The sequence below is a fragment of the Ursus maritimus genome, unplaced genomic scaffold (assembly GCF_017311325.1).
Source record: "Ursus maritimus isolate PB19 unplaced genomic scaffold, ASM1731132v1 scaffold_24, whole genome shotgun sequence".
In the NCBI taxonomy this organism is placed as follows: domain Eukaryota; kingdom Metazoa; phylum Chordata; class Mammalia; order Carnivora; family Ursidae; genus Ursus; species Ursus maritimus.
Genome location: NW_024424897.1, coordinates 40,943,481 through 40,958,257, shown reverse-complemented (window position 1 = coordinate 40,958,257; position 14,777 = coordinate 40,943,481). Strand labels below are relative to the sequence as shown.

Below are 14,777 nucleotides of genomic sequence, written 5' to 3'. Positions count from 1 at the left end.
CAAGAAGCACCCCTCTGTTTTGCTTCCTATATCATGAGGCACCTCACATGCTGAAGTAAACAAATGGAAACCAAAAAATTAACAAACACCAAATGAACAAAAAATTCACTCTGTCCCCTGAGATGTAGCTGTTTTCTCATTATGAACATACCAATGTAAACTTCAAAAATGGTACCTTTCTGGCTTCTCCCCCTTTAAATACCTGTTGTGTTTTGTACTTGAGGACTTCCTTGTACTCTTGGCAAGTAAGATGTTTTTTTCTAAATGTTTTCATTTTTGAGTCTTCTTTGGCAATAGTTACCAGCACAGAGATGAATAATAAATACTCTTTGGATGAATAGATAAATGAAGACCTGAACTTTGTCCCAGAAGAGTGGAGTCTAGAATGGCATTTGATAAAGCTACCATCTCAATCACCAAACAAGTAAACAGTTCTTTATGCAATATAACAGGTGGATTTTTTCCAAGAATGTTAAAATTCTTTTCTCCTGATTTACCTTGGTGTCAAACTTTTTTTTTCAAATCGTGAGATAAATAAGGATGGTACAGTTCCCTATCTCTCTTCGCCTAGATGTTTATGTGTTAATGATCAAACTTCTGTGCAATGAGTGAGCATGATGACACCCATGAAACTGGGGAATGAAGTTTATCTTTGAAAAAGTCACTCTTTACATTGCTCATCTGTTTAAAGCCAGGATGTTCTTCTTAGAACACATGTATTTTTAATTCATTAAAACAATATAAAAATAAACACTACTTACTGGATCAAAGACCAACATCCTGCAAAGGAGATGAACAGCTTCATGTGTAGCCTGGCTAGACAGGGTATAAAGTACAGGAAGAGATGGCTGTAAAAAATAAAGAATTAAAATATGTGAGTCTCTGTGTACTTAGATATGGAATACAGCCAATTTATTACAAGTATCCAGCTCAAAAGATGTGTGCACATATGTCTAACCTCAAAGCGAATGGGTATTCCCCTCATTAACCAATCTTCAGAAGCAGCAACTGGCACTGACTTCCAGTAGAATGTTTTATATTGCAGGATTACCTAGTGTAGGTTAGCTCACAAAGGAGCCTACAACAAATGAAAGGATTACTGTCAATATGGTGCTCCTGTTAGCCTTATGCCGTAAATGCTCAGGCAAGAAGGGAAGACCAAACATGCCTAGAAGTGGGAGGCAAAATATTTAAAACCATAGGCACACGCAAAATCAAGCATGGAAACTGTGCAAACGAAGCATGTGAACTCTGTCTTACATGTCTGCCTACTTCCAAGAAAGCCACATAGTAAAACCCAATAAGAATAGCAGCAAGGTGTCTCAGAATCATCAGGAGAAAATTATTCACTTCACAAAGTTTTCTGCAGGATGAAGGACTAACAGAGATAAGATGAGATGAGGGCTCTAATTCACTAACTGATTAGATCAATCAACATGTCGGAATCCCAGTATCCTTAAGCACAGAAGGAGGTGGTTGGACTAAATTATCTTTGAAGTTCACTTTAGCTCTAAAATTGTATGAAACCCAATAGGATTATCACAGATAAAAAGCATTATGTGCACAGAACTCATTTATAATTGGCACTCAAATATTTGTTTGCAGATAGAGAAGTATTTCTTGTTAAAAATATGTAAGTCTATGGTAGCCCTGAAATTATCTGTATTAGTCAAGATAAGGAGCAGCATGTGGAGAGTGTGGAGAAGAGGTTTTAATTTATAACTTAATTTACATATTTTCCCTAAGAATTTCTTTACTGTGTAAAATGAAGTAGTTTGATATTTTTGAAAGATTCCGATTCCTGGTTTGACTGCAAATAGCTGGTCTTTTTCAATGGCTTATGCAGGTTGGCAGCCAAATTCCAGGCAATTCTTACTGACCAAAATATCTCACCATAAGCAATTCTTTCCTTTCCACTTTTTTTTTTTTTTAAGATTTTATTTATTTATTTGACAGAGAGACAGCCAGTGAGAGAGGGAACACAGCAGGGGGAGTGGGAGAGGAAGAAGCAGGCTCCCAGTGGAGGAGCCTGATGTGGGACTCGATCCCGGAACGCCGGGATCACGCCCTGAGCCGAAGGCAGACGCTTAACCGCTGTGCCACCCAGGCGCCCCAACAAGTACCTACTTTAAAAGATACTTGGGCCATGGCAGCTAAGATTGCATTCATCTAACGCTTTGAGTTGTAGAAAAGAAACAATAAATAAAAAATACCAAACAGTGTTTTTGTCTGCCCAGCATTCCTTGACCTTCGGGGAACCACTCCCTCCTTCACTCATAAATCAAGTGGCTGAGCTTGATTTCCATGTCTCAACTCCAAGGATGGGCACCTGACCCAGGCCTGGCCAATTGAACAAAATATTCCCCTGAACACCACCTTGACTGGCTCTGGGAAAGACACATGTTCTAAAACAGGGGACAGCCAATGGACTGGCTAATCCAACACGTACTGCCCCCCTCCAACCCTCTTCTCCTTTACCTACCTTTACTATAGAAGATAGAAAACATTTTTTTTAGCTTGTCTAACATCTGGGAGGTTACATATTACACAGTTCTAGACAATGAGATATAAGCAGAAATTTGCTAGGCAGCCTTCTGGCAAAATATCCTTTCCTGATAAAAGGGACAGATACGACTAGTGCTCCCTCTTTCCTCCATTTTCTTGCTTTGAATGTGGATATGATTTCAAGCTACAGCCATTTCGTAGCCAGGAAGAGATAAGCAAGAGGGTATGAAGTCAATATCCTAGAGATGGCAGAGCAGAAAGAAAGGAAAAAACTAGGTCCTTCATGATGTAATTGAGCTGCTATACCAGCTCCAGGCTGCTTACCCCTGGACTTCTTGATATGAGAAAAAAATGAACCCCTATTTCTTGAAACCACTGTAAGCAAGATTTTCTATTACTCATAAGCAAACATAACCATAACTGAATCAGAGACCTTCCAAATATTTTCTTCTAGATCTATTTGGGAAAGCTCTTTCCTGAAGGACTGATATGCTTGTGGAATGTAGGCCTGGACCGCTGGTTCCATTTTTACAAACACGCAGGTGAAAAGAAAGCCTGTCTGAAAATGAAGCCAACACACAGGAAGGCAAAACAGAATAGTCAGATTCCTGGCTCAGAACATTACGTGACTACTTGAATCCAGCAAGGCCTGAGACAGTTGTAGCCCAACAACTTCATATAAAAAGTTCGATGAGGGGCGCCTGGGTGGCTCAGTCGTTGGGCGTCTGCCTTGGGCTCAGGGGGTGATCCCGGCGTTATGGGATCGAGCCCCACATCAGGCTCCTCCGCTGGGAGCCTGCTTCTTCCTCTCCCACTCCCCCTGCCTGTGTTCCCTCTCTCGCTGGCTGTCTCTGTCAAATAAATAAATAAAATCTTAAAAAAAAAAAAAAAAAGTTCGATGAGCCAGTAAGTTCCCTTTTTCGCTTAAGCCAGTTTTAATTGAGTTTCACTGAAGAGTCCTGATTGATACACTATCATGGGAGTATGTATATTAATCAATCACACAAGAAAATTAATTTGAGACAGTAATCTGTGACTCTAAGAAAATAGCCAATTAGATTCTCCTTTTGTTTATGTATGGTTATATTTTTTAAGAAGTCCCAACAAACGATAGTACGTATTTGTTTGTACAAATATATAAATAAATGCATACAAAAACATGTCGGGAAGATATTCTCAAATTAATCCAGAGGTGACTGGGAGAGGGTGCGGGGTAGCTAGGGATGAATAACTGTAAAATTTTTATTTTTCATGTATTCACATATTACTTGCATATGTACAAATGAAATTAATAAAAAAATCTGCTGTGAAGGTGTATGGGCAGGCAGCGTATACTGGCTAAGAATGTAAGTTTTAGAAGTAGAGAAACCTACTTTGAGATCTGGCTTATGACCTCAAGCTTATTATTTGACCTCTGTAATCCTTCATCTCCTGTGTGTAAAAAGGAACAAATGGTACATTATGGTGCTGTGAGGATTTAATGAACTAATGTATAAGAAGTGGTTGGGACAGTGACTAGTATATAGCAAACTTCTGATTATTGTTAAAAATGATTATTATACTAAAAAATGGTTATTTCCATCTAACTGAGTAGCTACTTAAGTGGGAACTACTTGAAAAAAGCTTAGTTTTTCTTTTTATAGTCTAAACTCAAAAACTTGTATTGAAATTTGAGAAGTATTCCTCATGAGTTTAAATATGGTTCATCTAACTCTATATCAAGTAATTTATTTATTTTTTAAGATTTTATTTATTTATTTGACAGAGAAACAGTGAGAGAGGGAACACACGCAGGGGGAGTGGGAGAGGGAGAAGCGGGCTTCCTGTTGAGCAGGGAGCCTGATGTGGGGCTCGATCCCAGGATCCTGGGATCATGACCTGAGCTGAAGGGAGCCCCCCAGGTGCCCCTGTATCAAGTAATTTAGAATAAGTACAGTAAGGTATAGCTTACCCTGTGAAGACCTCCAACAGCCTAAGTAGCTTCACTGAGAATTCTGAGTCCTTTCTAAAAGTTAGAGGCTTTTTCTGTGTGCATGCATTTTTATCTCGTGTAATTAGTAATGTGTAAATACAACTCATTCTGCCTTGTTCATATACTTCTCTATACATTTATAGGTTTTTGTAAAGAACTTTTATCATGGTAAGCATGAAAAGGACTGAACCTCATCTAATGCCTTTTCTGCATCAATTGAGATAATCATGATTTTTCTCACTTAACATGTCAAAATATATTAATAGATTTTCTGTAGGTGAACCATCTTTGCATCCCTGGGACAAACTCTACTTGATCATAATGTTATATGTATAAAAAAGTCATCACCAGCTATAGCTACCATTTTATGGTGGTAACTTTAATTGGTAATATTTATTAATATTTATGAAATGTTTAGAATGCCAGATACTGTTCTATGCTTTCCTTGCATGTACTATCTCTTTATCATCACAACAATTTAATGAGGTAGGAACCATTTTTATTCCCATTTTATAGAGGAATGAACTGAGGCACAAAGAGGTTAAGTAATTTACCTAAGATCACAAAGCGAGTTGCCAGCTGAGGAAAGATTCACATTCAGTCTGTCTGAAAACTGTAGCATACAACTCCTGGGACACCGTCAGCATGTTGTGCACTGTGGTAAGCCTGAGACTGCCACCACAGCCTGCTCTCTCTCAACACTACAGACCAAAGAAATATAAACAGAGCATATATCTGGGGTGGGGCGCTGAGCTAAGAACTATGCCCTTTGCAGAATAGTCATGATGTACAGAACTACACAAGCTATAGTGTATATACTGGTTTTAGGACCAAATTAATCTTTTAAAGTTAAAAAAAACATACCCAAGTGGCTACATACAATACACTGTGTACGGGTATGTATGTGTCTTCTGATCTCAGCTCTAAATAGGTATAACATGAATGGAGATACCTTCAAGCAGCTGCTAACAGTGCAACAAGAGGCATAAAGGATATGCATCATGGGGTAAGGGAAGGAGTAGAGAGTGGGAAGGGGAAAAGTAGAATCCGACTGATGGTTCAGATAAAGAGCTTCAATGGTCTGCTAACTTCTCTTAAGAGCAGCAGTGATATAAAGATCAACTAGCAAATGTAGACGAAAACCTGAATTTCCATACTGGGGGAAGAAAACTGGAACTAAGTAATATGCTAAGTTCATTTATATTCAATTACATATGGTAGGCATAACTTGCTTTATACCAATCTACTTGGGTTACTGTTCAAAGACCATGAACACCTGACTCAGGAGACCATTTCTAACTGGTTAAAGCATCTAGAGATAAGACTTTAAAGTTCTGGGGCACCTAGGTGGCTCAGCTGGTTAAGTGTCTGCCTTCGGCTCAGGTCACAATCCTGGGACTGAGCCCCTGGATCGAGATCCTGGCTCTCTGCTCAGTCTGCTTCTCCCTCTCCCTCTGCCCTTCCTCTCTGCTTGTGCTCTCTCTCTCTCTCTCTCTCTCTCTCAAATTAATAAATAAAATCTTAAGTAAGACTTTAAAGTTTTGTGCAAAGTGTATCTAGTCTTTGAGGGAAAATGGTCACCTAATTTGTTTCCACCCCACCAGCCTTCTCTTCAAAACCAAAATATTCCAATGGCAAGACTAGCCAGGGCTACCACTTACTTTTACTGTGGTACTCTCTTAAGACCATCACTAAACTTAATGATAAACAAAATAAATTCTAAGAGGCATTACTGTTAAGACGCCGACTCATGTAAAAATGTATAGGAAAAAATTCTGCTTAACATCTTAACCTATTTAACTAGTTAAATAAACATAGGACTTTAAATTTTCCTTTCTTCCCTCCTTTGTTTTAGACAATAATATGATACTTAACTATTTTTTATTTAATTGAAAGTTCTAGGTTTTTACAGCTAACAGATTTTTTTAAATTTCTAGTAAGAAAAGGACTCACTTGCCAGGAATGCTCAAAGGAGAGCATAGTCACATTTTTGAGCTGTTCTGGAAGGCAGGCCGGAAACTCCTTAGGAAGCCTTGCTCTCTCAGCTGCAGTTCAGCAGCTTTGACACAAAGGATTAATTAGCGGGCAACCATTAGCAATAGTTAAAATTCCTCTACAGATGGAAGGGTGGCACTAGGGTATGTGATCTCAATCACATTTCATTACTGGCTACCTTTAGCCAGGGAAGATTTACTGACCTAAGGTCAGTAAAAGAGAAAAATTATTTTGCTAGTTCCAAGGACACATTTACTATGAAGTATTGATAAATTACTTTAATATTGCTGATAATGGCCAATAAATAGAACATAATAGATCTTTTGAGTTCCTTCCATTAATACAGAACCTTCCTCTAGGTTAAGACTTACTGTATGCTCTTCTAAGAGAGTTAGGGCTCAAATTATTTCATAGTTTATAAACTAAATGCAACAGAAAGATACAACCGGCAGGGGGTTATTTAAAATACCAGTGTCTACATCTCTATTTTTCTAGTTCAGGCTGGTTTTAGAAGAGAACACATTTTACCCATTGCCTCTTATGCCTGTGAAAATGGGAGCTCTGGAGTCACACTAGCATTACAGAGAGAAACTGCATGGGCAAGGCAAAAGGCCTTGCCTAAACGTCTGGCTGGTAATTTGAGAGGAGTATCTAACTCGGTCCGTCATTTGATCAATCAGATGTAACGATCAATCAGATCATCTAAATGCTTAATTTAAAAGAAACCAAGGCAGAGCCCATGAAAATTAGTTGCCGAGTCTTCCTGTTCAAGCCTTCTTTCTGTTTCAGTTTGTTGTTCCTAGAAAAACTATTTCCCTTGCTCATTCTTCACATCAGCAAGCTGTTCTGTCCAAAGCAGATTAGGAAAAGTGCTCCTAAAAAATGCTGCTAAACCAACACGTGGAGAGAAGAGCCATCTTCTTGTCTTTCTAGCAGTGACTTGTCTGGTTATAAGCAATACTGATCAGTGCAAATCTGGCAATCTCTCTTCATACTTCTTTTCTACAAGCATTCAAACCTGATCTGTGTGAGTGGTAAGACAGCAACAGAAACAGCCTCATATTCCTGGTGGGAATAAGAGAAACCAGGTATTTTGGCTCAGTATTTAGAAAAGACCTCTTGATATACATGGCACTGAAGTGAAAGCTCCACCCCAGTAACTTCTCCCAGACCCATCAAAGACCAGGAGACAAAAAGCCAGGAGTCATTTCTTAGCAACAGTGCTATAGAAGTATTTATTTTCTCCCACAGCATTGGGAATGATGATATTTTATTTGGTTTGACAAATATTTAACATTTTCTTATTTATGACTGTGACAATAAAAACTAAATAAAACCTGCAAGTCACGTTTTTGTTTAAAAAGTCCCAAGTCATTATTCTGTTGGAAGAGAAGTCCTGTCCAGGTGGTTACCAACTCAGGCCCCACCCCCTCATTTACCTGTTTATGAGGGCCCCTGAGTATGTGCGCCTTAGCGCCTTCACAAGCCGTCCTCATTGCTTCCAGCGATGGTGTGCCCAAAAGATCCGTGATCAAATCCAGCTGCAAGGAAACATGAAATACAGACAGATAGTAAGAGCTCATGGAGACAACTTTCCATTACTCTTAAATTACTGCCCTTAGAGAGGAGGACCAAATGTGGGGGGAAAAGCAAGCCCTTAAGGTAAGTTCCAGATTAACTGATAGGAGCCTCACTTTCACTTTCTGGACTACTAAAAACCCAGAAAAATGTTTTTATTAGGAACCCATATGATAGGAGTAAAATACGTTTTGGCAAGCAGGGCATTCTAAGGCTAGAGTAACTTAGGAGTCTGCATGTACCTGCCCTGGGTCTTGATAAGACAGTATCTATGATCCTTGCAGAGGTGAACTGCTCTTTGGCTCGCGGCTAATGACTCTTCAAACAGTTAATGAATGGATTTTGATGCTTCAAATGGATTCAGGCTCATCTAGGAGCTAATCCATACATCAGGCAGCTGTGACTCGGTAAATATTCAGAACATTCACATCTGAAATGAAAGCTAAGCTATTGATGTTTGGGCCTGTACACATCATTTACATTCTAGTTATGCTAGAAATCTCTTACACTGGCAGAAAACGGTAGCTCTTAGAAAACTATGACACTGCATAAGACCACATGTAGTCAGCTGAGCACGACAGAAAATGGTCTTCTCACAAGTCTTGATAGGTAGGAACCCAACTTCACAATTTTCTCTAGTGCGAAAACTGTTATAACTTCATAACCTAATTAGCAATAACATCTCATTCAGATTCCTCCAGGTTGGAAAATTCTTACCTACAGAATACTTCTTTTCCTCGTACTGGGACTGCCAGATATAAAGCACTATTTTCTGCACTTATCAAAACTATGAAGTTTAGGGTGCCTGGTTGGCTCAGTCAGCTAAGTGTCTGCCCTTGGCTCAGGTCATGATCCCAGGGTCCTGGGATCGAGTCCCACATCGGGCTCCCTGCTCAGCGGGGAACTGCTTCTCCCTCTCTCCTTGCTCCTCCTCCCTGCTCATACTCTCTCCGTCAAATAAACAAAAAAAAATCTTAAAAACAACAACAACAACAACTATCAAGTTTAGATAAGAATCACTGCCCTCCAGGATAACGGAGATGATCAAGCAGCTTGTATTCCACAGAGGATCTCTATACAAAGCTTTTTGGGAAAAGTGTGTTGGTGATACTTTTGGACCTCTAACAACTACTGTAAAGGCAGAAGAAAACTACTGGCTCATGAAAACCAATGGAAACATTCAGAAAGTTGTCTAAAATGGGTAAGATCCATGGGTGAGAAACATTTTTATGAAGTCTGCTAGGGTTTTTATTTCTCAAAGATACAGAGAAAATGCTACAGAAAATAGCTACTTCCATTTAGAAGTTAGACTCTTTTCCCATTTTAGATCTTGAGTTCTCATCCTAAAATACACTGATGATAGATAGATGCAAGTTCTCTGTCAGTGGCTACATCAGACTGGCAAACTCAAGACCTATGCATTTCTCTAGAAAATAAGGTGTCTGAATCCTACCTATGACGGCTGCTTCACATACACCCTCCCCACCCCCACACACGTTCTTTTCAGCAGCAATCCAAGATCCTTGTTCAATATACAGGATTTGAACCCCCCCCTTTTTTAAAGATTTATTTGTTCGAGAGAGAGAAAGAGAGAGAGCATGCATGCACACGCGCACACACACACAGGGTGGGAGGGGCAGAGGGAGAAGGAGAATCTTAAGCAGACTCCCTGCTGACTGTGTGAAGACCGATGTGGGGCTGATCCCACAACCTGGAGATCATAACCTGAGCCGAAACCAAGTAGGATGGTCAACCGACTGAGCCACCCAGGTGTCCCAAACAACCCCTTAACTTTTATTTAAGCTTTTCTGTATGGCAGTTTCTTATGTCCAGACATGATGGGTCTTACAGGTAGGTCCATTAAAATCTACTTTCTAAAGAAACTGAATAACAAAGTGGGTACTGTCAATAGTACCCAACATTAAAATTATGTATGATAATTTTTTATCATGAGCATCAATTTTTAAGATGTAAACTTGATAAAAATAGACTTTGAAAGTATAGCAGATAAATAATTTCAAATGCTGATCATAGCACAGTTTCCGATGTATCAGTTAATTCTTTGTAGAAGAGTATAAAAGAAATTATTCCATTTTGGATCAAGCGCATGAATTATTTACAAAGATACACAGTAGTCAGACTGATCTTTGAAAATGTGATCAATCAAATCTTAACACCCCCTTGCTCAGAACCTTCATCTAGCTTTCCATTACACTTTGGACAGAATAAAATCCAAAGTCCTTACCCAGTCACCATAGTCAGTCTCTCTCCCTCTCTCTCTGTGTGACCTTGTCTCCTACGATCTCCCCCTTCATCATGCCATCCCTCCAACAGGCCACACTTGCTCCTGCCTCAGAGGCTTAATTATGTTGGTTGTCCTTTTCCTGGAACACACCCAGCATCTTGCTCCCTCATTTCACTTGAGTCACTCCTTGAATGTCATCCTCTCAGAGAATCCTTTAGCATTGCTCTGCTCTATCATCATTCCCTATCCCTAAACCTGGTTCAATTTTTCTTCACAGAATTTATCATAACTTAGCTTTATATTTATTTGTGTACTTATTTATTTTCTGTCTCATGTGAAAGTTGCACAAAGGCAGGAACTAATTGTGTTATTTACCACTGTATCCCTAGCATCCCGGCATATCACTACTATCACGGTGGCTAACATTTGCTGAGCGCTGACTATGTGCCAGGTCTCATTTTCAGCTTTATTACTTCTTTAATCTGCACAACAATCCTCAGAATGGTTTAATTTGCTAGTAAGTGGCAGAGCTAGGATTTGAACCCACCAATTTGATTCTGCAGGCTGAGAACATCATTGTAACATTATTCTCATGCAAACACTATTGTTAAGATTTATGGATAAAAAAATACTTAGGAATTATCCCAAGAAAATATGTAGGGTAATGAATTAGCTCTTAGGGCAGATAAAGTATCACAAATGGTCTCCTAAAGCTACATTTTAATAAGCCTCTAATGTTCTCTGCCATATTTAAATATGTTAGCCCAAAAATAAAGGTTAGAAATGTTCTTAAATGTTCAGATTTAAGGAAATCAACACTCCAAATTTATATTCTAAGCACAAAGTGTAAGTACATTAAGTCATCAAATACATTTTCGAGTCTGACCCATTCAGTCAGAAAGAACAGAGGCCTCTAACAACGGAAGATTACACCTGTGCAAATTGTTACAGCAGAGGCTGCTGCTACGCACCAGTGCAGGTAATAAAGTCAACATTCCCTCGAAATAGGTTCGTAAGTTACAAAATGCATCTCTCTGTAATCTTCAACTTCCTAACTTCCTGAATTTTAAGTGAACCTCAATTTGCTAAAAGCAATTTAGACAGTACAATGAATAAGCCCAAGATGTGTGCGAGATGGTTTTTCCTTTACATCTGTAATAGAATTGAAAGCTACTAAAGCCTAAAGTACAATCATACCTGCTGAATGGGACTTTGTGCCTGAAACAGTATTCTTCGTCCTAGTAGTTCTGCAAAGATACATCCGACAGACCAGATGTCAATAGCATTGCTGTAATGACGACTGCCCATCAGGATTTCCGGAGCCCGATAATACTGAGTAACAACTTCCTGAGTCATATGACGGGATTCATCTAATTCCTCCACTCTGGCCAATCCAAAATCACAAATCTAAATAGAAAAGATTTATCAAAATATTGTTAAAGAGACAAATATATTTACAAATGGTAAAGTAAAACAAAATAAGCAAAAATTCAAAACCTTGATAAATCTCTGAACTTTGGAAAAGTTTTCAATGATACAGGTACGGTATATTTGTGTCAATATAGAATTTGATCTTATTTGCATAAGAGGGAAAAAGAAGTCTCAAACTTCCTTATTTCTATAAAAAATGATGTGTCTTAAAAATATTCTTCTCGGGCGCCTGGGTGGCTCAGTTGGTTAAGCGACTGCCTTCGGCTCAGGTCATGATCCTGGGGTTCTGGATCAAGTCCCGCATCCAGCTCCCTGCTCTGCAGGGAGCCGGCTTCTCCTCTCCCTCTGCCTGCCACTCCCCCTGCTTGTGCTCTCTCTCTGTCAAATAAATAAATAAGATCTTAAAAAAATATCTTTTTCTCACTCATCTTTTCAACTGATAATTAAAACCAAAAAGACAGCTCAATGTGTATTTCCAGCTTTAAATGTAGAAACCAAACCATGTATTTTCAAGGCTTATCGAGGAATTATAGGAAAAAAAAGGGGGCCTATCTTGAAGACCTCCTGAGCTATGTTTACTGTCTTTATGGAACATACACAGTAAAATTTCTTTACATCTATAGGTTTCAAACTGAGCCCTAAACTTCCCATGTACCTATTTAAATAGTATTTAAAATACCATTCACACTCAGATATGTACGTCAAAATGTAGCACACTGTAGGATACCAGTGCTATTACTTTCACTCATTTCTTCATGCTGTAAATATTTAACTGAATGCCTCTTATGGTTTGGACAGTATGCTAGAACCCGGTAACACAATAGTAAATGAGAAAGACTGGTCAATTTGTATGCAGACCTAGGAATAAATCTTTTCTTTTTATTTCTGTTTAACTGAAAAGTATGCTGAGGTTGCAAGGTGAGCTGTTAGTAGACAGCAGCAGTGCTACCACCAGCAACTTCTGCTTATTTTCAGGAATTTCTCATATTAAGAAAATAAGATTTTCTTAATACTGGGCCACCAAAACAAAAAGTGGGAGCACTGAGGTTAAGATAAGAGAATAACAGCCTTCCAAGCTCCAGCATTCTCACTGATTAACTTCATGAGGCAATATTATAAATGATGAACTAACACTTTTCTAACTTTTTCTAAGTTGAGGTCGCAGCATAAGATTTTATTTTAAAAAAGGGTCTGGCAGCTTAAAAAAATGTTTGAAAAACATACCAAAAAGGAAAAAAAAAAAAAAAACCACCACCAAAAAACCCTACAAATTGCTTATCAAATTCTCCCAGAGGCTAGTGTTCAAATAACACATAAAATTTTAAAACTCTCTTCCTTGGCCATGATGTTTTAGGATACCTTTTAAAACAAAACCAGACCAAAGAACTTAAATCCATTTTCCTATATCTTTCTCGTATTTATAGTAAAAAACAAAACAATGAAAAACTAACCACCCACCGGACAGAAAATGTTTTCCGTTATAAAGCAAGTCCTTTGTTAAAAACATCAGTCTGTCTGGAGTCATTTTTGGCAATTTATCTGAAGACAAGCTAAACCTGAAGTAAGAAGCTTACACGATCAGATAACCAGAAAGATAATGAGATTTCCAACAAAATTATCCATTTTGTGCTTAATAGGAAACAAAGTATATTCAGAATATGAAAGGATACTAATTTAAGAGAAATGTTTTATCATAATTATTTTTGATGAATTTGTACATTTGAGAAGAGAGAATTAGTGCCCGTAGCTTGGCTCTCCATTCTGGGTCTTAAAAGTAGGCTGCTATGGGGCGCCTGGGTGGCACAGCGGTTAAGCGTCTGCCTTCGGCTCAGGGCGTGATCCTGGCGTTATGGGATCGAGCCCCACATCAGGCTCCTCCGCTATGAGCCTGCTTCTTCCTCTCCCACTCCCCCTACTTGTGTTCCCTCTCTCGCTGGCTGTCTCTATCTCTGCCGAATAAATAAATAAAATCTTTAAAAAAAAATAAAAAAAAATAAAGTAGGCTGCTAAGACAAGTCAAAGGAGTGGGGCACAATTTCAATTTATCCTGATCTTTGTTTTTTTTTTTTTTTTAATATTTATTTATTTATTTATGTGACAGAGAGACAGCCAGCGAGAGAGGGAACACAGCAGGGGAGTGGGAGAGGAAGAAGCAGGCTCCCAGCAGAGGAGCCTGATGTGGGGCTTGATCCCGGAACGCCGGGATCACGCCCTGAGCCGAAGACAGAGGCTTAACGACTACGCTACCCAGGTGCCCCTATTCTGATCTTTGTATTGTTTATTCATAAATGACATTTTCCTCTAGTTACTCGTTCAAGTAGCTAGAAGTTATAATACCATAACAGATGATTTGAAAAATGGACTTCAGGCTGGTAATGGCACCAAGCATGACAGGTTCTAAACAAAATGCCTTGTGAAGTTCTCCAACCAGAAACCAAAATAAGAAGAAACTGGCTTAAACTGTCATAAAACTGATTTGGCTGAACAGAACATAGAATTCCTAAGGTTTTAATTAAAAAAAATTAAAATTAGGGTTATGGGGATAGGTTGCAGCTCTCTTTAAAAAGTGGAAAGGTAGCAGGGAAATGAACTCAATAACCTATAGAAGGAATATTTACTTTCGTGGACATTGAGAACAATTAATTTCTCTGTGGAAAGAGACTGAACTACAACACTAGTTGTTTTCAGGAAAATATGAAAGACAGTTGTTTTTTTTTTTTTTAAGATTTTATTTATTTGAGAGAAAGAGAGAGAGAGACGGTGACAGAGAGCATGAGTGGGGGCGGGGGAGAGGGAGAAGCAGACTCCCCGCTGAGCAGGGAGCCCGATACTGGGCTGGACCCCAGGACCCTGAGATCAGGACCTGAGCTAAGGGCAGACGCTTAACCAACTGAGCCACCCAAGTGCCTCTGAAAGACAGTTAAAAAAAAAAAAATCTTTCTAGAGTTAAATCAGGAACAGTTCTTCAAGGCTATAATGGAGATTTTTTTTCACAGTATAACATACCAGCTTTTAAAGAAAATTGGCACAGAGTTTAAAGAAAGCATTTAA

The 14,777-nt window shown here is 38.9% G+C and overlaps 1 protein-coding gene across 1 annotated transcript in view; it reads right to left on the bottom strand.

Moving 5' to 3' along the window:
- NLK (nemo like kinase) overlaps window positions 1–14,777 on the bottom strand; it is a 155,473-nt gene that overhangs the window by 10,154 nt on the left and 130,542 nt on the right. The window contains exons 6-8 of the mRNA XM_040641040.1: window positions 11,493–11,702; window positions 7,912–8,013; window positions 762–848 (exon numbers count right to left, since the gene is read on the bottom strand). Of these exons, the coding sequence (XP_040496974.1) occupies window positions 762–848; window positions 7,912–8,013; window positions 11,493–11,702 (399 nt within the window). The remainder of the gene's footprint in view (window positions 1–761; window positions 849–7,911; window positions 8,014–11,492; window positions 11,703–14,777) is intronic.